A 26,972-nucleotide genomic window follows, 5' to 3' on the forward strand; every position below is an offset into this window, starting at 1 on the left:
AGGATCCATAATAGATGGAAAATATTATATATTTTATTTATATATATTTTTTCTATCGAACCAACGCCCCCCCACCTTTGAACCCCAGAGTGATTCCTCTCACTCAACACAGACGATCTTCGGATTGAGGTTACGCCAGCGCGAGGGCAGGAATCCCACAATAGCAGGCGGAGGGATTTTTTTTCTTTTTTTTCTTTCTCTTCTCTTTCTACCGGAGCACAGCCGAGCTGGTAGCCGTTTCAATCACAGGGAAAGCGGCAGAGGGGAAGGCAGGCTCTGTGGAGGGATGTAAGATGGCAGAGCTACAAATGCTGTTAGAGGAAGAGATTCCTGCCGGTAAAAGAGCGCTCGTTGAGAGTTACCAAAACCTCACCAGAGTAGCGGACTACTGCGAGAACAACTATGTCCAGGTAAGAGAGTTAGCTAGCCCGCTACCTCCCGCCGCCCTTTGTCGCGAAAAACGCCCGGGATCGAACCGCTTGTCGGGACAGGAAATGTGGATAAAAAAAGCTGGAATGATCTCCTCCGCCCAAAAGCTTTGAGCCGCGTAACAACAGTTGATGCGTTCAAAACGGTGGGATATCAAGGCTGCCCGTATCCGTTTGCTCAGTTAATCACATGTATTTTGTTTACACGAAGGGTGTGCCTACTTTTTAACAAAGCAAAAAATGTTATTATCACTACTTGGTCGTTTTTTTTTTACAACTGCAGGTTTCAGTTGCTAAAAAATAACGTTAGTTAATTTAATTTCCTTTTTACGACACCAACAAAGAAGTCACCCCAGTTTGTTCGCCTTAAATTGATACTTACGCCGCCTAAAACAAACGTGTAACTACATTAGTGGGGAAAGCTACATGTCACGCTACACCACTACACGTCCACATGGATATTATAGTTCTATGTCGGTCCGTTGCATCCCATACGGCCTTTAAACTCACCATTTAATACCACAGAAAGTCCCCGCTGGGATGCTGCAGGAGTGTTACAGCGGGCTGTGTAATGCACACATTACGGGCTCGTAAGCACTCAGTGCATGTGCTATAATGCCAGTTCCTTGCTTTTATTGTTGCTACCTAATTCTTTAACCGTTAATCAACTCGTAATGCCTCTGTAACCGCGCGAGGCAGCATGTCCCGGACGGACTTAACGGAGAGCTCGCTTTAGATCAATCGCATGGGGTTTTGCAGGTTCGCGACGAGGCCGAGTGAGGAGTGCAAAGCCTTCGTTAGTCGGTCAATAAAAGGCCCGAGCTGTTGATTTCTGTTGAACTTATTCGTGGTAACAAAGCTTTTTTTTTCTTTTTCTCTCTTCTTTTCTTTCGTCCTGTAGTTAGTTCAGCTGTTCATCTTGATGAAAGCATTCTGCGGTGTGTCGAAGTGAAACTTCTAATTGGTTTCACGGTGACACCGTATTTATATATTTGAGGACAGCACGGTCTGCCCTAAAATAAGCAGGACTAACTGGGTCACACACAAACAAGGGGTGGCTGAGAGAAAAACCTCTTTTGAGCAGGAAGACAGCCCAACATGTCGGCTGCAGAGAGGGTGCGTCCTCTCCAGCTGTCTTCCCCCCCCTCCAGGACTCCCTGTAATTTAGTTGTTTTTCCTGGTTCCTCCCCCCCCACCCCCCTCGGGGATTTGGCATTGTGAGGCCCAACTCCGAAGCTGAGGGCCACTTGCAACCCAAACAGAGCGAGAAGGTGGTCATCTTCGTCCCAAACATGATGTGTCTTTTTGTGGCAGTCGTTGTTATGGACACCCCCCCACACCCTCCCTCACTGGGACACACTTTTGAGATCTCTCTATGAATCATGGGAATGTTGTTTCCCCCAGAGAGTAACCCTTTGCAGCATCCGGAAGACTTTTAATAAAAGTACACAAATGATTGAGTTTAGACAACATTTATTAATTGCTTTGTTTGTTTTGGAATTTGACACCATTTAGTTGCTCATATTTTGGCCAAAGAGGCCCACAGTAAATGTATTTAAACTCGATAGAAGGGCAACATAGATGATTCCCTTTCACGTAAAAAGCTAAAAATACATTTGGATTGCTGCAGTAGTTCTTTGTTACCTGGAGAAATTAAGTGCAATAACTCTCCATTGGATGTCATGCTGTAGAACATCTTCACTGAGACCAAAACGGCCTCGTCTCAATGCAGCTGAGCGCAGAGCTGACTCCCAACGTTCAGCCATCGCACCGCGTGCAGCGCGAGTCGAGCTCGTTCTGTCCCTCCTTCCAAAGCCAAACGTCTAAATCACCATCCCGAGCTTCTCGTGTGCCGAGCGACTGTCGGACTAACAGCGAGTGCACGTTTCATAATCCGTGTCTGCATGCTGCAGATACCCCTCGCCTCCGATAGAAAAACACTGCAACAGATGCTGTGCACACTCTGCGAAGCGCGCACATATCAACATGCCTCAGCTCGCCCGGCTCGCCCTCTTTAGTGATGCTCCTCAAATGTTTATCCCTCTCCTTCCTCTTCCTCTTGTTCTTCTCGTCTCTCAGTCCTCGTCGCTGCGGCCGTGGTGTTGTTCAGCTCTGAGTGCAGCTCCGCAAATTGAAGCAGATGGTGAAAGCTTTGTTTTACCAAGGATGGCTTACTGCCCCCCTTTCTCAACTGGATAGTGACTTTAGTGTGTCTTCACGTATGTGTGTGTGTGTGTGTGTGACAGGCTGACTGGTCAGAGTTATGTTTTCCTGTTTGCCCCCCCCCCCCCCCCCCCGTGCCAGGAAGCGGCTTCATAATAGAGCCCTAACAACACCCTTTATACAACATAGGCCCAAATAATCTCTGTTTACTCTGTTTATGTATCCTTGCCCATGGATATGGATCTTTACTGTTTTTTAGTTTGTTTTTGAGCTTGTTTAACCTCTGTGACAAGGACACACGTGCAGACTGTATGCAAAGTGGGCCACCCGGTCGGCTGCACTAGAACTCACCCCAGAACTCAACGTGCGTTTCATATCTGAGCAGCTGACAGAGAGATTTGTCGACTGATTGCGTGAAGGTTTGTTGCCACGCGTGAGTAAATATGGTGTCTTTTGTGTTTTTGTTCTGACAAAGACCGTGGAATGTATCCTCATAAAATGCTGCTGGTTGAAGAAAAAGGGGAAACGCAAGTGGCGAACGGAGACATGTGACTCTGGCCTGCTGAGCCAGCGCCGTGCCCACCCGGGCTTTCGGTTCTGCTTCTGAACTAGTGAACTGTGGTCCGGTGGCTGCAGGTGGCTCTCTGGTCACCGCAGAGACGCCTCCTGGTCACTTCACGGCTTTGGTTGCTTGGCTGTGTCTCTTCCGGTCACTCAGAGTCCTCGCTATCTGCCTGAAAAGTAAATGACCCCCCCCCCCCCTCCCCTCCCCTTCAAATGAACCTCTGTGTTAATTTGTTCACGAGTTCAGTGCGTTGCTCCAGGTGGAGAGCATTGACTTCTTGCCTGGATGAAACGTGTAAGAAGTCACTCAAGAAAGGTTAATTAGTTCCCTCGCATGCACAGACTTCCCCTTTTGTGTCTCCTCTCTGACACACTGAAGGAATTCTTAATTGTGCGCTGGCAGCGCTTCAAGGTCGGGTCGACCTTCTGACCTCTGGGCTCGCCCATCTGCCCCGAAAGGAATTATGAATTCACGCCGCGCAGGAGGACGGGTTGAGGTCACGTCTGCAGGTTGTCCTCATGCTGTCCTCATGCTGTCCTCATGCTGTCCTCATGCTGTCCCATTCACGGGCCATTTAAACCCGTTTTTGTGCTTGCCGAATAGGTTTGTTTCTTGCACATCCCCGTGAATAGCATGATCAATATGTATAACCGTCTACATTGTTTGCAAACGCAAAAATATATAATGATATTTTGCATAATGGATAATCTCGTTGACTAACAAATCAGGAACATTTTCATGTCAACAAACCTGACGTCACCTATTTAGTCACTAATCAACTGAAAAGTAGTTTATGATTTAGTTTGTGTGTCTTGTGCTTGTTTGGATTCTATGTTAAATATTAGTTTTTATGATCTCGGCCACCTGCCGTAGAGGTAGTGGTGGTGGTGGTAGTCTCGCCAGAGTTTGCATATCGCGCAGATCTGCATAACAGTAAAATGTTTTCCACGACCAGTGGTCATCGTGGATTACAACAAAGGGAGCAAGTGATTCACGCCGACCTCTGCGACCTTGCGGGCAGAGTGACACTCGCTGGGCGCCGGCCTCCTGCCGAGGTGGATTTTTTTGAGGGGGGAGGAGGGGGGGGGGGCTCCGCTCCCGTTTCTTTTCCAAGAATCCGTCTCTGGCTGCTCTGTGACAGCGTGTTTGTTTTTATTCCTTCGCGCACCCCTGTAGCTCTGCAGCAACACTTTGGAGGCGGATTACACGTTGCATGGATTCCAAACATTCCTCAAATGTTTTTTTTTTTTTGTAGCGAGAGCATTTCACGCCCGCAGACAAGTGGGAGCACACAAACGAAATGTGCTCGTCAGCAGAAGATAGTGGAAACAGTGGAAACAGTGTAGCGCTGGATGCGCTTACGTGTTTGAACTGCTTTTATTTTAATCCCAGAGTTAAGGGAGGGATGATTCAGAGAGTTCTGATGTCTCACTTCCTCGGATTAGTCATGTCGGGAGGAGTACTCGTCTTGTCCGTTTCCTATTCATGCTCCAGCTTCTACACCACCTCTGACCCCCTGAACAGATTCCTTTTCCAAAGGGAGGAAGTCTGGAATTCTTCTTCGGCAAACCCCGGATGTTCGCTCACGCTGTTTCCTCTCCGCAAAACAAGCAAGCGGGTTTGCACAAAAGCAAATAATCACACTGGTTTTATTCAGATGGTTGAGCTTTGACGTTTTGTAGTTTCATTTGGACGATAAGACACTTAAAAGCTTATGTGAGGTTTATGTGAGGTTTTCTTTGCTTTGTGATATTTTATGTGTTAAAGCTAGATTTACACACGCAGCAGCTAACAAACAGACATTCAAAAAGCTTTGGAACAGGGAATCCTCAGGTACAAAACTCATTCCTGCGCCCCACCTATAGAAAATATCAAAAAACACATCTCCATTTCCCCTGCGGCCGTTGGCCGTTATCTCGTCAGACAGGAAGGACGGCGGGAAAACAGGTTTATTTTCCCAGTTGAAGGCTTGAAAAGCTTCTCCATGAAACCCATTCCCATTGGTGCGACTGCTGCTCTCCTGCAGCATTGGCCCGGTGTTTCCTGTTGCGGATGATGATGACCCATCTCTCCTCAGCTCCCAGCTGCACTTTGCCTTTGTGTACACGGCCCGGCGCATTCCTCAGTACTCCCTAAACCCGGCCGAGGTGCCGACGGCCCGCCTGACGCCGCCTCCATGTCGGAGCAGCGTCTTCCTGCCGTTACTCAGCTCAGAAATATGAGATAAAATGCCCCGGGAGCAGCGAGGCTCGCCCCATTCTCTGCACCTCCTGCTCGTGGAACGCTACACCCACTCACCCCCCCCCTGATGCCATGGGGAGCAAAGACTCTTGGGTAATGAAACAAGAAATTCGCTTAGCGCTAAGAAGCGTTCAGGTGTCTCCTCCGTCCGCCTCGCGTCACGTCTCTGGCGGCGAGTTCAGTTTGCACCGGTTGGTGCAGAGAATGTCCAGGGACAGATTCCACCACTGACATGTTGACTCTTTTAAGAAAAATGTAGAGTGAGCTCAGGGTTTAAAGGGATTACGGCTTGTGTGATGAACTTGAGGTTTAAGATTTAACATCGTGTGAACCTAGAAAGGAAGGAGTGGCCTCTCCATTGCTTGACCAATTAGATCTAATTCACAGTGAGTGCGGTAAAGGGGGGGGGGGTGAATGAATAGTCTTTGATGTTCTTGTTTTAACAGATTCACGCCCGGTCGTGCTTCTGCAGCGTCGATTTAGAGACACGTTAGTTCGTTGTGGACTTTGTGATGCAAAAAGCACTCATTTCTCTCGGCCCCATTTTCAGAAGCGCATCAATTGCAGCCATTGAAAAAACGTCATCACGTGTTGTGCTTTTTGTGCGAGCCGGATCCGACCCGAATTCATTTGTTTGTAAGACGCGCAGGATGTGAATGAGTGTTTCTTTAAACGTCACAGTACAGCGTTTGTGCACCCGAAGCCTCAATGGGGGCTGTTTTTTGTTACAGCTGCAAGATATTGTCAAAAACAAGTTAACTGTGGAGTTACGTCGTATTCCAATACGGTGAATTTGCATTGCAGAATGTTTCTTTACATGTTGCAGCGTGTGCTCAGTAGCTGTCAGTGGTGCTGCAACCGAAAGCCGGCAACTAAAATCGCTAGCCTTTTAATTTCTGCAGTTCAATATTACAGGATTGTAAATCTTCTTCTACAATGACGTTTGTACTCAGTGGTTGGAGTAATATTCTGAGGCTGATACATTCTAGTAGTTTTCAGCAACTGGAACACAATCTCTCATGCAGCTTGATATGTAGGCCAGCAGTTCTGCATAGGCAAGCGTACGTTGCCCAGTGATCTGTTTGGAAAAACTGCTTCCCCTTGCTGTTTAGAAACTGGCTGTGATGCATATTGGGCTGCTCTGTTACTGCAGCTGTTGCTCATCTCCCACGCTGCACATTGCGGTGTCAGTAGAAGGTGTTTGCGCGTGCACATGAATGAATTTGCCTCCAGCTGATGGCCTTTTGGCTACCGAGCACCCTCCGGAGGAATCCCCCCTCCTTCCTGAGGCCCGATTCGCCGCTAAAAGAGACGCTATCCCAACTTGCGGCGACGGGGATGTTCCTGGTTTTGTCCGCTCGCCTCCCTTCTTCACGCGGCCAAATGTTCTGCTTGCCCCCCTCGTAATCAATCAGTAATAAAAATGATCACTTACAACAACACTTTACTTGGATATACAAAAATCACCAAAGAAAAAATTAAATTCTACCAGCTGGCCAAGTTTTCGATGTTCATAAATGTAGTGAGCTGTTCTCACTCAGTTCTCAGAGCTTCCAATATGGCCCCTGCAGGCCGGGTTACATCATCTCAAATCCCCCCCGGAGAGAGAGCGCGTTATCATGGGAGTGAGAGTTGGGAGGGTGGGAAAAGGATGCTTTTGGCTGCTCTTGTTTGTCCAAATCCAGCACAAACATGACCTGGATAGAAGATGAATGCAAATGTTATGCGATGCTAACTTAACTGGGTTCCCATTCAATCTTTTTTTTTTTTTATATATACATAATTTTTCTTTCTCTAATCCCTTTGTCATGCACAGGCCCAGGACAAGAGGAAAGCTCTGGAGGAGACCAAAGCCTACACCACCCAGTCGCTGGCCAGCGTGGCCTATCAGATCAATGCCTTAGCCAACAATGTCCTGCAGCTGCTGGACATCCAGGCCTCGCAGCTGCGGCGCATGGAGTCCTCCATCAACCACATCTCCCAGGTCAGAAACACACACACACCACGGTCACACACACAAACCACAGACCATACAAGTGTGAAGAATGGTACCCCACACGTCCCACTTCTCCTCTCACTCCCACACAGACTCTGTTATTTTCAAACACAGTGCGAGGCCTTCTAGAATCTCCATGGTTCCTTCTCATTGGCCGGTGTTTGCCGTGAGTGTCTGACTGGCTCTGTGTCTGGCCAGATGAGTGGCCGCTCTGTTTGCCTCTCCTTTTGTTGCTCTTGTCGTCTCAGGAGGCCTACACACATTATAAAACATTGAGCACAGTCACTCTGACTTGTAATTATTAGTCCGCAGTGTACAGCAGAACTTTATTGGAGTAAATACAAAACACGTCACGTACTAAAACACACATCAATACATAGAACTATACACAATTGACACTAATACACATTTCACACCCTATAGTACTTGTTACACCCTACATGCGTAAAGTCTGCAACCTTGTCAGAGCAACAGATTTTGCGGGGCTTGCTAAAAAAAGATTGTAATGCCCTATTAAAAGGGAAGGCCTCAGGAGATGGTCCATTGATGGAGTCTTGCGGGAGCAAAAAGTCCGTCTCGCACAGTGTGTGGGAAACACTGTATATATATATATATATATATATATATATATATATATATATATATGTGTATATATATATATATGTGTATTAGATCCACACATTTTAGCAATAACTATAATACTATTAACAACAAATACTGGGTTTTAAGAGGATAAATAAACATGTTTTGTTGGTTTTGTGTGAAAAGGAGTTAGAGGCCTGTCCCTTTAGAGAGACCTTTGCCGAAAGGACGCCTGTTGAGTTCAACGATTGATTCAAATAAAAGTTTTATAGAATACGGCTTCATCCATACGTATTCTTTCCTAACTCAAAAGGCTCTCTGAAACGATGACTTTCGTCTTTCCGTAGCATGAGACTTGCTGCCATGTGCAGGTAAATCTATCCGCTCATCCAATGAAGGCATTAAGAGCTCAGACAAATCGATAAAAGAGCTGCAGCCAGGTGGCCTCTCATAGATTAGAAGTGGATGGCATTCACCGGACACGGGACACGCCAATAGTTGTCATCGCGGTTCAACTCAAACTTAATAACTGCTGGAATAAAGTGGGGTGTTTCTTGTAGGAAACCTTCTTTCCGCATATGACTGAGTGATCTCCGATGGAACGAAGGAAGTTCCTTTTTTTTAGTTTTCTGCTTTCCCATGTTCGCTATCAGTGTTTGTTCTCAGACAGCTCTCTGCTAATAGTGCCAGAAATTCCTTCAGGATACAGTGAAGGTCAGATTTTCAGTCTAATGGAGGGAAATGGGACTTCTGAGACTCGAGGGCTTCAGAGAGAAAAAGAGAGAGAGAAGCCTAATGGAAGATGGACGATGACAAGTAAAGAAAGGCGAGTTCTCGCTTCTTCGGGTTTTAAGTCAATACCCGGACAATAGCATTCATCTGACACCAGGGTCACTATCTGCCTTGGTCTCCATGACAACCCTACGGTCCACTGTCTGGGAAGCACGGCTGTACTTTACATTGCACGGGCCCATCAGCGGTTCTTGTCTATTTAACCCCGAGTTTGTGTACTTTGTGTGTAGCCACGGGGGAAAAGGAACTCGATGCTGTCGCAAAGAAATAATTGGCCTCTTTCTTTTGAGTTGCTGGAAAGTAAAATGAAACCTTTTCTCTCTTAAAATTCTATTCCAGCAATCTTTCTCCATTTAGCGTCTTTTTGTGAATATCTATAAATCGCTGAATGCTTGATGTCCTTCTTCCTCTGCGTCTCCATGTTTCCAGACGGGGGCTCCTGATGTGTTTGCCGTAAATAGTTTTGGATTCCTTCAGCGTTTCATCTGTGAATATATTTTTTTGCAGAGGGGTCTAATGGGAAGGCCGGGGACAGGGGGGGGGACATGGCCTCCACCTTGTGCTGCGTGTGAAGTGGCTGCTAAGAGGCTGCAAACAGGGAGCGCTTTGTCCCAAGGAACCGCTCTGATACCCGAAAAGAGAGTGTGTGTGTGGGGTGGGGGGTGGGTGTCATGCACAAGCAGCCAAAGCCGCTGCTCCCGTGGCCCGATTGTGTCGTCGTTGCCATTCGGCTTCTATGGAGATGCTTTTCGGCGTAACGTGCAGCGACACGCGAGCCGTCCTCCAAAGCTCTGACATCTGAAGTGATCGTTGATGCCATAGAAGCAGAGACTTGAGTTTGGGGGGAAGGGGGGCGCTTTCGTTTGGAGGAACTCGGACACGCAACGAGATGTAAACTCGTATAGACCTCGATACTTGAGCTCAGCTCGACGATGCAGGGGTCACTGTTTGATCCCCTTCAGCTATTTATAGCAAACCTCAAGTTTGCTCAAAAGAGCTAACCAGGTCCAACAGTTACATCCGCGGTGCAGTCTCTGCTGACTCATCGAGCCCCCCCCGTAACCTCTAAACAGCCAGCGACGCTTTCACACCTCAACTATAGAGCTATGAATAAAGACCTTTTTACAGTTTGTGTCAGAAAATGACTCAAGCTATAGTTCATTGCAATACTATTCGCGACGCTGCAGACGTCTCGCGTCCGTGACTAAGATCTGCTGGAATATTGGTCATGTTTAAATCTCCACAACCAGTGAACCGGTCAATTCAAGTGCAAGAAATGTAGTTCTTGTCTTTCTGAGAAACTTGGATTTTCTTTCATTGAGAAGATCTATTTTTCCAAATTCTGAATCGAACCACAAACTAGCCACTCTGTTAATAAATCCCGAGCATGTCCACATCTCAAGGAGCTGTATTGGGTGTGGTGATAAAACCAGCGGAGCTGTGCGTGTGATTTGTATGAACTGCACCGCTGCAGCTGTGCTTCACACAGATGTTGAGCCGCTGTGGGAGCTGGCAGGCGTGCCGATTGAACCCAGTGACCACAGTGACGACGCGTCTACTGTACACTGCTCTGTGTGTGTGTGTAACACGGCGTTAACACAGTTACACAATTCTCTCATCTGATCTCGTGTTTGCATTGGTGCAGTTGCATGCCGTTAATCTCTGCTGCTTTTGTGTGTGTGTGTGTGTGTGTGTGTGTGTGTGTGTGTGTGTGTGTGTGTGTGTGTGTGTGTGTGTGTGTGTGTGTGTGAGGGAGAGAGAGAACACACACTGATGCAGAGGCTTGAGGTAGCGTCAGTGTGCTGCAGAGGAGCCTTTCTGACCTCCTGTCGAGGAAGAATGGCGCCCATCCAAACAAGAAATGAAGCTTCATTGTGTGTGTGTGCGTGTGTGTGTGTGTGCGCACACGCTCCTTGTGTTTCCTGCTGATCAAACTGCTTGCTGTGTATTTTGGTCTCTCTCCTGCTCTCTTGGCTGTGAAAAGAGTTCCTTTCACTTTGTCTTTTGGATGTTGGATATTTAGAGGAAATATTTTTCTCTGCAGTGGATTACAGCGATGTGACTCCCATAGATATTCTTTTTTTAATCATATTCTATCTTTTGAACACCTTTTAATGGTTGATTGTTTTTTACAGATTGATTTTCTATTGATGAGCCCAATTTATTTATGGTTTAGTTCCAAGTTCAGTGATTTAAAAAAAAAAAAAATTCAATGAATAGAATAAAAACTTATGTTCAAAGTGTTGATGAACCAGTAGAGACTTCCACCTCCTCCTCTTTCCTTCCCCTCTGCAGAGCCGCATCAGCGGTGCCACTTTTCCCCACTCGACAACGCTCATCACGGCGGACCTTCTTGTCTGCTCTCTGCGTCTTCCCCTGTTCAGATAAATCCTCTGGCATCAAGCCTGGACCTTCTCAAACCACTTGAGGCTGAAATGTGTCTTACAGACGTGTGCTCCGTGGCCCATTACCTCCCGCTGATCCTGCAGAACAAGGATTTCTTAATCCTGGACATCTGCAAAGAGGAGCTCACCTCTAAGAAGACTTGTTTTTATTTCATAATCATGCCTTGCTCTGGTTTTGATATTCCGCGGCAGTAAAAATAAATCTCTTTACGTTCTTTGTGGGCGTACCAGGGGAACTGAGAGATCCTTGGTGTTGTGTCTCAAGAGGAGGAGGATGAGGAGGAAGAAGACTCTCCTCATTAACCATTGGCCCACGCATCTGGTCCGACCAGACACATAGTATTTAGGGTGTGTTCACGTAGTAGTAGTTGTCTGCATTCTCTTCTTACGTCACCCTCCAAAGAATTTTGTCTTTGTCTGATGGGAAGCCGTCGAGTTGCGGTTGCCTATTGCCTGGACTGGTTTTTCCTGCTGGCTTTTGATTGGCCGATGCAATCTGACTGAGAGATTCACGCCTCCTCTGCCGGCGTTGTGTGTCAACGTGTGACCTGTTTTCTCAAATACTCCACGCGTAGCTTTAATCGGTGTTACGCAGGGAGGCCGGATCAAATGAGCCCACTATGGGAGGAATGTCCTCATCGTTCATTACCACGAGACTGAAAAGGGGTTTTAAATGAGAAGAAATAATATCTTTGTTGCTTAATTCATTTTATAAGCTTGCAATCAAACACAAGCCATAAGAAACTATTGGAAGAGCTGAATGAATGAGAAAAAAAATCGTGAATATTAAGGCACTTGTTGCTACTGACAACACAACAGGAATCTCTCACCGTGGCAACCGCTGCGCTGACTCACTCCCGTCGCCAAATGGGAAGAACCCTTTGAGTCCAAAGTGGTCTGGACTGTGCGGCTGGAATGAGAGGACGGCGGTGATGGGGTTGGCAGCCGTTTCAATGTGTGACCTAAATCTTCCCTGCAGTCACAGAGGTGGTGGACTCCAGAATTAAAGGGATAGAAAAGGGACAAACTTAAAAGGATGCAGAGGGAGAATTGAGCGGAGTGAAGAGTTGGGTAAAAAGAAAAAGAAGAGGAGGCACTCTTTTTAACCCAAACCCCAGATCCAGAGAGGCGCTGGGGTTTTGGAATTGGCCTCCTGTGCGCTGAGAGGACACCGTCTACAGGAAGGAGATTACCTCATAGCAGGCCGCCCTCTCACTTCCCCCCCGCCTGTGAACAGGACCAGACGCTTTCCCCGTTTAGATGCAATATTTAACAGTTTTCTTCTTGGTGCTTTTGCTGTGGGACTTTTTGAGTTTTAGCTGGAAACGGCTTTCCTCAGCAGGGTGTCTTATGACTGACGAAGGCTCTAAACTAGACTAGAAGTGAAAATGTTGCGCTGGTTAACTCGCTTTCATTATCACATTTCTTTTTCTTCAATTATAATTGTCCCTCTTGCACACACGTGTGAAATAGTATCTAGCTGGAAAAAGGCCTTTCCCTCGGATTCCATCCCTCCCGAGTCGATCAAAGCATGCGACTTCCGCGGAGTCCTTTGTGGTGGGAGTGAACGCTTTGTAACCTTTCCAACATGCGACAAGAGCCACATGTTTGTGGGTGTTAGTTACAATGAGGTGAAATGAAGCTGGAGCTTCATCTCTAAAGGAAAACCAGATCTAGACTGGCTGAGCTCTCCGCTGATCTCCATCAAAGCCAATCACATTGGTCTCACGGAGCAGAAGGAGGCAGGCTGGTAAGACGTCGGATCTGCTGCTCGTCACTTTGCACGAGCCCGTCACCTCCCAAAGGTTTAAAATTAGACTCACTCCCCTCGGCTCCAGCATGAGTGACACTAAGTCCAGCAGCGGCACCGAGGCAGAGTTCAGTCCAGCTCCAGATCCCCGGAGCATGAAAGGAATCCTCTGTAGACCCCTCCCCGTTCCCCTGTGAGAGACCATCGTTTTACTGCTCGGCCCCCGGCAGACATTGCAGCCTTTCATCTCTCAAAGGAAGGGCAGCTGCTCCTGGGTCAGGGGCTGGAAATGCGGCGGGTGGGCAATGGCGTTCAGATATCAAATGGTTTGTGTAGAAATCATGGATAATTATGGACAGTTTTCTGGATGCATCTTAAAAATAATTTGGTTTTATCAAGGGACAGGCTAATGAATGGAGCATTGGTGCAACTGGTGGAAAACACTCTTGGTCCCAAAGAGCATAAATAATGCATCACATTTTGGCTCAAGAGCGTCGCAACAGGAAGATGAAAGCGAGATTTTCCAAATACACAATAGACTTCATCTTATTCCTCTGACACATGAACACGGTTGAATCACATTTCATCACTAACTCATCACGGCTCATCTGGATCCAGGAAGTCGGTGTTGTTTGGGAAGAACCCTTCAGGTGCACTTGCATTGTATCATTATTAAGTTCAGGCTCCGGCCACCATCAACTTCCTGTGTGTTGTAAAAGATTACAGGCTCGGTGATGAAATGCTCGGCCCGGTGATTTAATGAAACCGTATGTGTCCCCCCCCCCTCTCCTGTCATTCACAGACGGTGGACATCCATAAAGAGAAGGTGGCCAGGCGGGAGATCGGGATCCTCACCACCAACAAGAACACGGCCAGGACCCATAAGATCATCGCGCCGGCTAACATGGAGCGGCCCGTCCGGTACATCCGGAAGCCCGTCGACTACAACGTGCTGGACGACGTGGGCCACGGCGTCAAGGTGAGCGGGGGTTTCTTCTCAGAGTTTTCCCCCTTTACTTTTTAGATCTGATCTACACTTAATTAGTGTCTGTGCTTCTGTTCTTTCACTATATCAAATGTTCTCACCATCCCCCTCCTCTCTTTCTCGCCAGAGGTGTTTCTATTTCCCTCTCTTCTTTCTCCACACTCCATCTCTGGCACTTTCTCTTTCATCTTCAGAAAGATCCCCTTTCTGACCCTACAGGAATATGTTTCGGTGTGGGTTGGTGGGAACTCGTTGGGAGGGGGGGGGGATTACATCATGAAGGAGAAAACAGCTCCGTTGTCGGAGTGTTGTGAAAAGGAGACGTTTTTTAAAGGCACTTAAGGCCTCGTAATCCACTTCTCTGGTTTTTCTCTCAAGCAACAGTTGCAATTACGTCTGTTCTTTTCACATCGTGAAGCATTCTGAAAGGCCGGAGAGAGGCTGGTATTCATGTGATCAACTCTCACCATCCAAGTGGGACACTTTCACCTCCCTCTCCCCCACGAGGGCTCGCTTTTCGGGGTCACTGGGTCGTCCCAACTGCGGCGGTAATGACATCGTTTCTCTGATGGCCGGGGGCATTTTTTTTTTTTTGCCATCTGCCCATCAATCCTCCAATCAATGGCAGCTTTCAGTCGGATTGGATTAGAGGCCCAACATGCTCGTCCTGTAGCGTTACGGCCATTGGCAAAAGTGCAACAAAAGCCATCGTGTTGCTCTGTGTGTAGAGTGAACCTGATGTTGTTGAAACATCTCATGCATGTGTAGTTGCTGTTTCCCCCCTACTTTGTTTTTATGCTAAGCAGAACATTTGAGGCCAGTGTGAGTCATCCATACGTCATCTAATAGTCTCAAATTACCCAAACCGTCGAGATCCACGACTGCTTTGAGAGTGGTCTATTTTAAGAACATTACACATTACTCCTTGTCTAATCTAAGGGGATTTTCTCCTCAACATGTCCATATGAATGCTGTATGTACGTAGTGAATGTGATGAGAAACACACGCACACACATCTACGCATGTCACAGCCCAAGTAGCCAATCGATACTCCACGTCAATACTCCATATTAATTCATATAGTATCCGGTGATGGCCGGCTTGTATGGAATATCTATACCCTCGGTTTACTTAGTGACCCCAGTCAATACTTTTAATAGGAGTTTAAATCACCTTTGTTGTCGTCGGTGAAACTCTCATCGGCTTGTTAAGCTAAAAAATAATAAATACGCACCGCTCTCATACATTATGAATGGACGCTGATGCTGAATCCAAACGAGCAATATGGAAAAAAACGGAGGGACCTGGAGGCGGCGTTAATCTGTGAGATAATCTGTACATCCTATTGTTGATAATTTGAGTCGACAGATCTGGATGTTCCTGCCTCTCGGTCACGCAATTCTTTTTAGCTTTAATACCAAAGATGAGATTCATTGATTTTTTTTTTTTTTTTTTATCACTCTGCTGTTTAATCTGGTCGGCGGGGCCGATGTCAGGTGTGTTCAGTTAAATTGCACTCATGTTGAGCTTGAAACATTATCTAAAGGGCCACGACTACCTTTTTGTTTTGACGCTCTTTTCCTGCGTGTACAGAGGTGAGCCTATGAGGCCTATTTGGGGTTTACTGTTGAGGCCCTGGTGTGGTTTCATACCGCAGCAAACACTCCATGAGCAGCTCACACATACAGCAGAAGATTAGCTGCGCATCGTAATAATTACACCCTCAATCGGATTTCATGCTCCATTTCAATGAGAAACATGTGACTTATAGATTACATGTGCACATCTCTTGCGTTAAAAATAAAAAAGTTCATCTAATACAGACTATTTCTGGAAAAATGCTGTCCAATCTGGCATCACAAACTATATTAGATTCCACAGAATGAAGCATTGTAATTTAGAATCTAGTTAATTAATGAGGTCACTCCTTTTGTAGAATTTAAATACAAAACCAACCACATTAACAGCAGTGACCAACACCCCCGTTGGAGTAGTTTTCCCCAAACCATATTTGGCCTCTCCTCTGGAGGATATCTTTTTTTGGGACGTCTCCTTGGCGACGGCCATAAACTCGGGAAGCGTCAAAGTCTTTTATTCTCAGCCGGCCCTGACGGGACGCGTTGCTCCAGTTTCTTTCAGCCGCTTTGCCCGTGACGGCGACGACGCCCGTAACCTGAACCCGCGCGTGTCACGCCGTTGGATCGCGGGACGTTTAAAAGCATTTCCACGCTGCCAGGGTGGGTTTGTGCCGCGGAACAAGAGATCCGCGGCATCGGCCCCTCGGGAAGATGAGGGAAGGCTGTCGTGGGGCTTCTGCGTGACCCAGATTGTAAAGTGAATCCAATACTGCAGCACTGAAGACGCAGGGAGCACCTTGATGCTGACCCGCGCCGGGAATTCGCTTCTGGGTTTCGTCTTCTCTCGTTGGACCCGTGAGAAGCTTCAGCGCGTTCTGCAGAGGCCACCGGGGGGGGGGGGGGGGGGAGCTGCATAATAGATGAGCCACTTGACTCTGCAGTTGTCACTCCCCACTGCTTCTGTATGCTCTGTATTCCCACAGCAGAGGTTTCTGTAGCAGCCAGTAATGCGATCATATATCCATTTAAATAAATCAAATAGATGCTCAGCAGACTTAAAATCCTTCTTTAGGAGACGTCTGTTTGAAGCAAAAAGTGTAAATTCCTCTCAGAAATTCTCCGGCACCGTGGGAAGATAAAACCCGTTTGGTTGGTCCATGATATCTGTGTCGGGTTCCTGTGATCTCCTCCCGGCCCTGGCACTGGGTGTGGTGCTGCAGGTCTGCAGCCACAGTGTTTTTCCTTGGGTGGAAGGACTTGTGACCGCTGCCCTGCCCCGGGCCTGAATGTTTACTCGGTGTAAATACAGCGAGGAATCGTTTTCCTCCTGCCCGCCTGTACTTTGTCTCCGTCTGATCCGTTTATGGCCCGTTTTGACATGCCTTCTTTCTGTCCCCCTCTTGTCTTTTTTTTCCCTTCCTTGGCCTTCATAAGTGGCTAAAAGCCAAGGTAAGTCTGGTTTGTCACATGACCCATTTTACTATAATGTATAATTGATTGGTACGACTCCCTTTGATAGCAAATCCCTATAAATGTCATTGTTGTTGTCATTTCCCACGTTATTCCCATTAACCGACTTGTATTGTAGTCCTCTTAGTATAGGTACACCCTCCTTTGTCAATGTGCCAACCCTGTGTGTCACCGCATAGTTTACATGTGTAGTGTCTGTGAATGTTCTGCAGTCGATCCCTACAGGCTCCCCAGACAGAGCACACGCTGTCCAACACATATTCTTCTTTTACCGAAACCCCAATTCTGGTAATCCAGATGTTGCAAAATTCAAAGCCGTTAAGTCATCTGCATTCTTTGGGTGCTAGGTGATTGTTGGGAAAACAAGTGTTGCGCAAGAAGCCTTGTTGGGACAACCCAAAGGTCTCCAACCTGCAAACACCCCGCGACTGGGCCTACAGAAATGAACCTCTGCGTCGTCCTCTGGGCAGCCCGTAGCATCGAGACTTTAGTCACACCGTTGGACAAAATGATTTCTTCTCTCACCGCAGCAACTTGGAAACAACCAGTCAGTCAGAGGAGGAACTCTATCAAGGACCAACCCGCCGACGCAGAAGCCGCCGAGCCCGCCCATGTCGGGGCGCGGCACCATCGGGTAAAGACTTCCATGCAAAAGAACGCTTGAAACACAATTTATGAAACACTGAATGATAAGGGAAAGAAAAAGTTCTGGTGGGGGGGCGATAAAAGGACACGCTGTTCAGGTAAATGAGGCAGGCACTGGGATGCTAATCTTTTAATTAAAAGGGTTTTGGCTCTTATTCACTTTAAAAACAACAACAACTGACTTTTATCCGTCGCTTACACGCAGCGGCTAGACATGAATCAGATCTTCATTTGGAGGCTGAACTGCGGCCTGCAGCCTCCAGCTTGACTAAACCGAGGGGATCTAGAGCCGATAGTTTGATTTGCACAAAATTCTGATAATTTTTTCCTGTCTCACGGTTTAATATTGATTTGCCTTTTCCCTGCCGCGCAGACGCAACACGTCCTACAAGACCCTGGAGCCCGTGAAGCCGCCCACGGTGCCCAACGACTACATGACCAGCCCGGCCCGACTGGGCGCCCAGCACAGCCCGGGACGCACGGCGTCGCTCAGCCAGAGGCAACGCACACACAGGTACGCACGCACGCACACACACACACACACACACACACACACACAGGTACACACACACACACCACAACAACTGCTCGGAAGGTTATTAATAGACTCTTGGTTAATGTGTGACTGTTTTCTCAGTTTCATATCCTGGATAATTAAATGTCACACAAACAACAACATGGTGCCGTTATCAGCTTTGGCAGCTTTAATGTCATTGACTTTTAAGAATTTTAAACATTTGACAGACTAAAGGATTCACTCATTAATAAATGAATTACTCCACAGTGAAAGTACTTGGTTGTGTGTGTGTGTGTGTGTGTGTGTGTGTGTGTGTGTGTGTGTGTGTGTGTGTGTGTGTGTGTGTGTGTGTGTGTGTGTGTGTGTGTGTGTGTGTGTGTGTGTGTGTGTGTGTGTGTGTTAGCTACAGCAGCAGATCAGTACAGAGAAGTGGAAGAAGTGGCATTACAGTGTAGAGAAATAGAAAATGATTTTATACCTCCAGGAGCAGAAAGCAGCCAGACGTTGTTGCCCCCTGCTGATACGATCGAGTAATCTAAACTTTAAAAAAAGCAAACTTTGGCGGCTCAATTCTCTTACGTCTGCAGATGAAACCTTAATGTACTTTGGAAGGCTTTTGTAAGACCGGTACTTCATACACTATCCACCCGTTTCCAGATAGGCAGGAGTGGAATTAGTGCTCCAGCCACACCTCTTTAATTGATCACATGGTGTGCTCTGCAAAGCACCTCTCCAAAAAAGTTCCCCTCTGCGTCGTATACTTCTAATCTCCTCTCCTAGTTCGGCTGGTTTTATGGTTTGCACACATTCAGTGTTCGTCGGCGGGTTTGTTACTGCATGATATTAATATCAGTAAAAGCCTTTGATTAGAAAGTGCTGGTTCAAAAAAATGCAAAATAAGCCAACATGGAAAACCTTGAACACGACTCTCAAGGATTGTTACCCAGAAGTCTCCTTCATCAAATCTGAGTTATGAGCGAGAGACGTCGCCTCATTAGCTAAAAAGCCTGTTGCGCTGACTGCGATGCTCGTAAATATTACATACATATTTTATTTCCCCTTCTGGGGGAACCAACTTCTCTCTCTCTGCCTTGTTTGTGTGTTCGCACAACGCCGCTCATCCAAGCAGCGCTTCTTCTCTTTCTACTTCATTAATTTGAAGCCCGAGTCCGGCACTTCCGCTCAAAGCGGCTTCCAAGCCCCCCCCCCCCCCCCCCCCCCGTCACCAATCAGTGGTTCATCGCTATTCGATTCTCCCGGGCGCAACGCTGGCTGTGCTCGTTCAGCTCCTCGGTCTCTGCGCGTCCCCCCCGCTTTCCTCCTGCGTCCTTCTGAGGGGGAAGAATGCAGGAAACAGGATGCATTCCACACATCCAACACATTGTTTGCTCATTCATGTAAAAAATATATAAATATACATTTTTGAATGAATAATAAGCTGCAATGTGAAATTAATGACTCAAGTGTTAAAAAGGCATCTGATATAAAGGCTGAAACCATCTGGTAAGTTGACTGTAATAAATAACAATGTCATTTTAAAATAACAATGTCATTTAACAAGATATCCCAAATCTATGATGGTGTCTGGTCTCATATTATGATATTGATATATCAGTAGCTGGAACGTTAAAAAGCCTTTCAGTGCGTACCAGATGTTAACAACCCCCCCCCCTTGAGTGGAGGCTGAATGAGCCGGCCAGGAAGATGTAGAGATGGATCCGAGTGCTTTGAAACAAAGCAAAAGCCGGGGAGATAAACGGGTTAACGAAGGAACTGCAAAGTTATAGAAGGGGGGGGGGGGATTAGAACGTATAAATCTAAACAGGCGGGGGGTTTGGAGTACGTTGTGATATTGTTTAGCCTTCATGCCCAAAGACACTCGGCTCCCACCAACATCCTTCGGGGGGGGCCCCCTGCTGTTAATGCCCGCAGAGCCCTGGGGCTTCACTGACATGGATCGGGGGGGAATTAAGATGTGGGGGGAGGGGGTTCAGAGGGATGGAAAGAATCAGAGGAGACGGCAGTGGGGGAAATCACTTCCTAGGCAACGAGAGGAAGAGGCCGATGGACGGTGGGGGTGAAAAGGGGGATGACAGAGGCAGGGGTGGGGGGCTGCAGCTGAAACGAGGATCAAGGGCAGAGCGAGAGAGCGAGAGGTGGGGATTAAGTCGGCCGGGCCCTTGATCTGGGGTCAGTGGCAGGGTGAGGCGACCTGGTGGGGGCCGCTGCTGAGCTGATCCCTGGCCTTGTACCCTCACTGGGTACCAAATACTAGGTCCTATATGCCCATATTTCTGCGCGAATAAAGCAACTCTCTCTCTCTCTCTCTCTCTCTCCCCCCCCCCCTCAGTGGAAGCAGCGGGGGCAGTAGCAGCAGGGAGAACAGCGGCAGCAGCAGTATTGGCATTCCCATCGCCGTGCCGACGCCCTCCATCCCCAACCCTGGACCAGGTGAGCTTTGCTAGCCGCACGTCACGCGGCCACAGTAACCACAGGCCTCTCTCTCTGCAGGCACTTTAAACCCGTCATTAATTCCTCCCCCCCATCCCGGGTTACAGCGCCGCTAACCCACCTGAAGGCTTTGTTACTCGGGTGCAGAAAAATAAAAGATATCCATTTATATTCCCTGTGTGTTTGAGCGGTGTGGAGTGAGATAAGGCTCTCTAAACATTGACAGGCGGGCTGCTGTTTGCACAGCGCTCCCACCTGTGAGACGGTGACCTTTGGTGCGTACAGTAGACGGATGACTCCACACACGGCCGCGTGCCTTCAGTGTAAAGCGCGCATCTGTCTCTGCGTTCTAAAGTTTCACCTAAATAACCTTCTTAAGATACAAAAACAAATGCAAAAAAAAATCCCCACCACGCGACACACAAAGCCTCTGTTTACCAGACAGGGATTATGCTGCCCATTGTGTTGCGAGCACAGCTGATTCTCTCCTCTGTGGAAATAGGCCACGCTGCTTTGAGGCGCCGCGTTGCACCGTGCACATGCAGCAGCGTTACACGTGCACATGCAGCAGCGTTACACGTGCACACGCCTCAGCTTTCTTTTTTTACAAGAACGGTTTGGAGCAGAGCGAGACGTGTTTTAGGTCCACGAAGGCAGCCTCTGCAGCACTGGGCTAAGCGTGCAGCGCTCTCCACTGTAAGCCAGTCGCCATGGAAACGGTCGATTCAGACCTGCGCCCCGCCCCGGCCCCCCACCTCCCTCCAACGGGGTCCCGGGTGACGTAGAAGTGATGTTATGCAACACAGCACGCTGCTTTAAACGGTTACCAATGTCCTTTCAGTCCCGCCCATGTCTGCTCCCCCGGGAGCCCCTCCGCCTCCCCCTCCCCCACCACCTCCTCCTCCTCCTCCTCCTATGGCCGGGCTCGGCCCCCCACCAGCAGCACCACCACCTCCACCACCTCTAGGTGAGACACCACGACCTCGAAGGCCACTCCTGTGGCCTCCTCTGCTCGGACGGACAAACGGGGGGGGGGGGGGGGGGGGGGGGATAATCACCAGCCCCCCCCTCGGCATCTTCTTGTGGTGGAGGAGCACAAATAAGTGTTTTGGGTGGGTGTCTGCCTGTTTGTACACACTGCAAGCAAGCGGGGGCAAAATGTTTGGCTCGCTGCATTGGCTGCCCATTGTTTTGGTTTCCATTAATTGCTGAAGGTTTATGAGGAAACAAATCTGTCTAAAGGCCGAGAGTCTGTCCAGCAAAAGGCAGGATGCTTACATTTAAACTTCTGTGAAGGATTATTCCTGCAGTGTTTGACTTTAACTTTAACATTTACGGTTTTGTGTATCCTTAATTCCTAAAAATGTTTAGGAGATGAGGAGGCATGAAAATGTGTTTGCTGGTGGTCTTGCTTGCAGTGTGTCTTTTTGGAGACAGGTTTTTGTTTATCCTCAGGGGTGGTGTGGTGGTGGTGGTGGTGCTTCCTAATTCTTCAATTATCAAATTTAACTGGCTCATAAAGAAGTCTCCAATCACTTTCGACCTGGAAAAGGTGGAAAAACTGCCTTCAGAATCTCTACAAATCTGACCTGAGAGGTTCTCCTCCCTCACAGACGTGTTCAACAACATGAATGGAGGCACCGACAGAATAGTGAAAAACTATTGAGACTTCTTTCTTTGTGTGTGTGTGTGTGTGTGTGTGTGTGTGTGTGTGTGTGTGTGTGTGTGTGTGTGTGTGTGTGTGTGTGTGTGTGTGTGTGTGTGTGTGTGTGTGTGTGTGTGTGTGTGTGTGTGTGTGTGTGTGTGTGTGTGTGTGTGTGTCAGTAGGGAGAAGTTGTTTAGCTCCCATGTTCTTCTGGATCTTCACTTCCTCCGGTTCCACCCGTCTCCTTTTTCTCTCCCGAGAGACACCGCGAGAAATGTGAACAGGAAATACTTGAGACGAGATAAATATCTTCTGTTTTCTCTCTCTCACACACACGCAGTACAGCTATAGTCTTTAAATATTTAAAGGTGTTTAATGTTGCTGTAGTAATGCAGCTGACGTTATAGATTATTTGGTTACTTTGGGACAGTTATTTTCGTGAAGTTCTATCTCAGTTTGTCTTCGCTCAGCCACTTGTGTTTTTTCGGTTCGGAATGGACTCCGTTGACCTCCTGCGACCTCTGTGTTTCTTTGATTTAACCCCGTTGAAACCTCCCCTTTGCAACTTATCACTTGACAAGCTGTGTTGCTTCCGCACACACCTGCTTCCTCAAATAAGTTATTGATTTTTCTTTCATAAGGTGTTGGGCTCCAATCAGCATTTAACACCTTATCTCTTACAATCTTGATGATTCATGTTGTGGGTGCTTTTTTTTTTTTCTTCCTCCTCTTTCTGTCTAACCCCCCCCCCTCCTCCCCGACACACATACACACACACCTCCTCTTCTCTCCCTGTCTGTGGGGGTTCCTAGTGATGGCCCCTGGCCCTGGTCTGGGACCCGCTCCGATGTCCCAGTTTGGAACCATTTCGCGGCAGATTTCGCGGCACAACCCCTCCAACTCCTCCGTCTCCATGGTGTCGGCCACCGGAACCTACCGCCGGGCGCCCTCGGTCACTTCCCAGTTCTCCTTGCAGCAGCAGCAGCAGCAGCTGCAGCTGCAGCAGCAGCAGCAGCAGCTACAGCAGCCTCACATTAACGGAGGCACTCCGGGCTACGGCCAGAACTCAAGTAAGGCCCTCCTGTCCCCGGTCCTCTTCATCCACCCACCTTTCGACAAATCCTGCACGGTCACAAGCTAAAGTGAGCCGACCAATGTCTCCTCTTCTCTGCTTGGAGGTCCAGGCCGAAGCAACACAGATGTAGAACTTTTATTAGTAATAAACTAAATAAAATAAATTAGCAAAGTACCCAGCTATATTAGAAAAAGCAGGAAATACAACATGATCATTCAGGTGATGATCACGGGGTCACCTTGAATTCTTGAAGTAAATGTGGACCAACAACTGAACTATATCAAGACATTTATTTACAGACTCACGCAGTGTGATCAAAGTCCCGCGTTCCTTATCACACCGCTCCGTCTCATCGGGGGTGTTTTTGAAGTTGGTTTCGAGGCGGAGGCCCTTCTTCAAAGTCAAATAGTGCGGGCTGAGGCTTTTAATCTAACCGTGGGACGTCTTTAATATTCATGGAGAACGCCTCGCCCTTGGATTTCACAACAGATACAAGCGAGACAATCGATCGGCGTGTTCGGCTTCATCACAAACCAGTAAAACCGAAGTTGAATTTCTTATTTTATTATCATTCTTTAAAAAAAATGAATTAGCTGCAGTATCTGTATACGATTGCATGGACTCATTGAGACGTCTCTTCCAGAGGACTGTTCATTCACTTTTACTGTGAGATTATAGATTTTTTTTCTTCTTTTTTTCAGGCCACCACAACGTTATTCACAATCGTAATTTTTACACGGTGGCAATCGATACTCTGTTATAAGCCTTTGATTTACCGTGCGGCCGTGACTGAGCCGATTTGAAGGGAGTTCAGCAGCTTTTTTCCGGGGGTTCCGGGTTGAGGTTAACGAAGCCTCGTATGCAAACAGCGCCTCCTTCTGGCCCCCGGCCGCGCTCACTTCTTTTCATTCACAGCCCATCGTAATCCTCCGTTCGCCCCGAGACACACGGTGAAATCTCCCAACCTTTCAGCCCTGATCTGTGGGCGCGCTGCAGCAACAGTTCATTTAATTCATCCGTTGATCCAATAATTGGTCCTTTTTCTAAAGTTCCCTTTGAGTCGACAGGAAGATCAATTTGTCACGCTCGTCTTTTCTGTCCGTCTCACTGCTGTGGTTTTCTGTCACACCGTCTTCTGTATGTTCCTGGTCACTGATGGGCTCTGTCTCTTCTTCTCTTTCTCTCTGCCTTCCTGTCTTCTCCTCCTCTGCTGCGCTTTCAGTGTCTGTCGCCCCTCCTCCTCCCCCAATGCCCCAGCTGACTCCACAGATACCTCTGACTGGCTTTGTGGCCAGGATGCAGGAGAGCAGTAAGTGAAGAGGCCCAGACATACTTTCCTCCTCATCTGTGCCGAATACTCCCGTTTTCTAGAGCACCCAGCATGCATTGTGTTTATTCAACCCCCCCTCACATGCACACACTGTCTCTCTGCATCAATGCACAATACAGGAATGTCTCATTAGAGAGCTGTCATGGTAGATGTAACTTGTCTGCTGTTTGGAGACGGATCTCTTCAGCTATTAAGCTGCATTGCTTCTAAACAGCAATGAAGCTGCATGACGTTCTTAGCAGAATGAGAATCTTCTTCCTTATTTTAAATATGTGCCGCCTACTCATTTAGTAAACTAGTGTCATGCAGCGACTGAAGCTTGGTATTTATATGCTGAATGCAGCTCTGCAGGTTTTACCCCAGGTGAATAATAATGTTCAGCATGTGTTGAAGATTGGACTCTTTGCTGCCCCCTTATGGACGCAATCCGCCACATTCAAATATTCTCGTCAGGAAGAATTAAAAATATTCATGAGGAGCTCCTGACATCATTTTTTTTGTTTTCACAAAACAGCAGTTTAGTTGCTGTCTCATGAAACTAACCTGCCGATGCGTAGCATGACGCTGCATGTGCACGAGCGATTCACGCGTAGAGCAGACCTCGTCTCCTGGATCGGTCCTAGCTGCATGGATATAATATTCATACATCGTTATTCCTGCACGACTCGACCGCCGCCTCTCGACCTCGTGACCCCTCTCCCCCTCACCACAACAACAACCACCTCACTACCCGTCTCTGTCCCCACAGTTGCAGACGCTCCCACCCCGCCTCCCCCTCCGCCTCCCGACGAGATCCCCATGTTTGACGACGCCCCCCCGCCCCCGCCGCCTCCCCCGGTGGACTACGAGGAAGAGGACGCGGCCGTGGTGCAGTACAGCGACCCGTACGCCGACGGAGACCCCCAGTGGGCCCCCAAGAGCTACGTGGAGAAAGGTAATCTAAACGCTCATTGAGGGCGGGGGGCAGGGGGGGGGGGGGGGGCTCTGCATATCTGAACGTCTCCCTTCTTTTTTTCAGTGGTGGCCATCTACGACTACAGCAGGGACAAGGACGACGAGCTGAGCTTCATGGAGGGGGCCATCATCTACGTCATCAAGAAGAACGACGACGGCTGGTACGAGGGCGTCTCCGGCAGCGTCACCGGGCTGTTCCCCGGCAACTACGTGGAGTCCATCATGCACTATGTTGACTGAGGGGGGGGGGGGGGGGTCTATTTATTCAGTCATATTGTAATCCGCTGAGAGACTGAACGCAGTCTTGACTGCTGACACATAGACCTGTAAGATCCTCCTCTTTTTTTTTTTTTACATGACAGAATGTTCTTTCCCTTACCGATTGCAAATAAAATGAAAAGTAATATCTATTTAGTTTATTTTTTGGTGTTATACGGGCGGGTTAGGGGTACGTTTATGGAAAAAGTAGAAACTAATGTTTCTGGATAGTTGGACTTGAGAGACGACGGTCACACAGCTGAAGGATGTACGACCTCATCTTACCGAGACACAAGGTCGACCCGGGTGTCGGGGTCACGTGACCACCTTCGGAAGGAGATGGCGTCCGGGTTTCTGTGCTGTGGATTCAGTGGGTGTCTCATTGTAAAAGAACGATGGCCTGTCAATGACTCACTAATTTAAAAAGGGTTGTTTGGTATTTCAAAGATAAACGATTCCTCCGGAGAATCAAAGCATGCAGAATTTTAAAGAGATCAAATGTAATCTTACGTTTTCTTGCTTCTGTTATGTTGTAAATGTATTTACCTTTTTAATTTTTGTTACACTGTTGAAATCACTGAACTTTTTTTAGACTGAGATGCATTTTCAAGCTTCCCCACACTTCCTAAACGCTCACTTGCATTCGGACTTTAAATCTCAAAGGAAGTTGAAATGCATTTGGATCCGTTTGAAGCAACATTCCATATTTTGTAACCCGCATGGTCATGGGCTCCATTTTGGCTTGTGATGGACAGCGTGACAACTGAACGCAGACCAATGAAACAAATACCTCCACTCTGCACAGGTTTTAAAATCCATATCGGCTGTCACTCAGGTCCAAAGTTCATCTTGACCACAATGTAGTTCTTCTGTCGGCCCTCCAACGTACCATCACATGACAACTTCTTTTTTTTCTTTTTTGATACTTCAGTTTCTGCCTTGATTTGTCACCCGCTTGCTTTATGTATTTTCAATTTCTGAAATCATGTCCCGGATAATTTCATCGGTGGAAATATTCAGATCTCCATCTGCCCTTTATTTTGTACATATAATATGTTGATGGAAAAAAGTAATGTACAGTCTTTTATAATAAACAATTCTATGTACAACGGCTGTGTGTGTGTGTGTGTGTGTGTGTGTGAC

The 26,972-nt window shown here is 47.6% G+C and overlaps 1 protein-coding gene across 10 annotated transcripts; it reads left to right on the top strand.

Annotated features, from left to right (window-relative positions):
• The first annotated feature begins 123 nt into the window (after positions 1 to 123).
• On the top strand, positions 124 to 26,938 carry abi1a (abl-interactor 1a). 10 transcript variants are annotated; one of them, XM_037456069.2, is made up of 12 exons: positions 124 to 410; positions 7,214 to 7,381; positions 13,725 to 13,901; positions 16,919 to 16,933; positions 17,485 to 17,588; positions 17,973 to 18,113; positions 20,467 to 20,567; positions 21,409 to 21,534; positions 23,025 to 23,282; positions 24,510 to 24,596; positions 25,366 to 25,551; positions 25,636 to 26,938. In XM_037456069.2, the coding sequence occupies exons 1-12, from the start codon at positions 294 to 296 to the stop codon at positions 25,809 to 25,811; spliced, it is 1,656 nt and encodes a 551-aa protein (XP_037311966.2). In that variant the 5' UTR covers positions 124 to 293; the 3' UTR covers positions 25,812 to 26,938. The 10 variants fall into 10 exon arrangements, with proteins under 10 accessions (XP_037311966.2, XP_037311961.2, XP_037311960.2 ...); XM_037456064.2 differs by lacking the exon at positions 24,510 to 24,596 and having other exon boundaries at positions 125 to 410; XM_037456063.2 differs by lacking the exon at positions 16,919 to 16,933 and having other exon boundaries at positions 125 to 410.
• The last annotated feature ends 34 nt before the right edge of the window (positions 26,939 to 26,972 follow it).

This window comes from Pungitius pungitius, chromosome 19 (assembly GCF_949316345.1).
Source record: "Pungitius pungitius chromosome 19, fPunPun2.1, whole genome shotgun sequence".
In the NCBI taxonomy this organism is placed as follows: domain Eukaryota; kingdom Metazoa; phylum Chordata; class Actinopteri; order Perciformes; family Gasterosteidae; genus Pungitius; species Pungitius pungitius.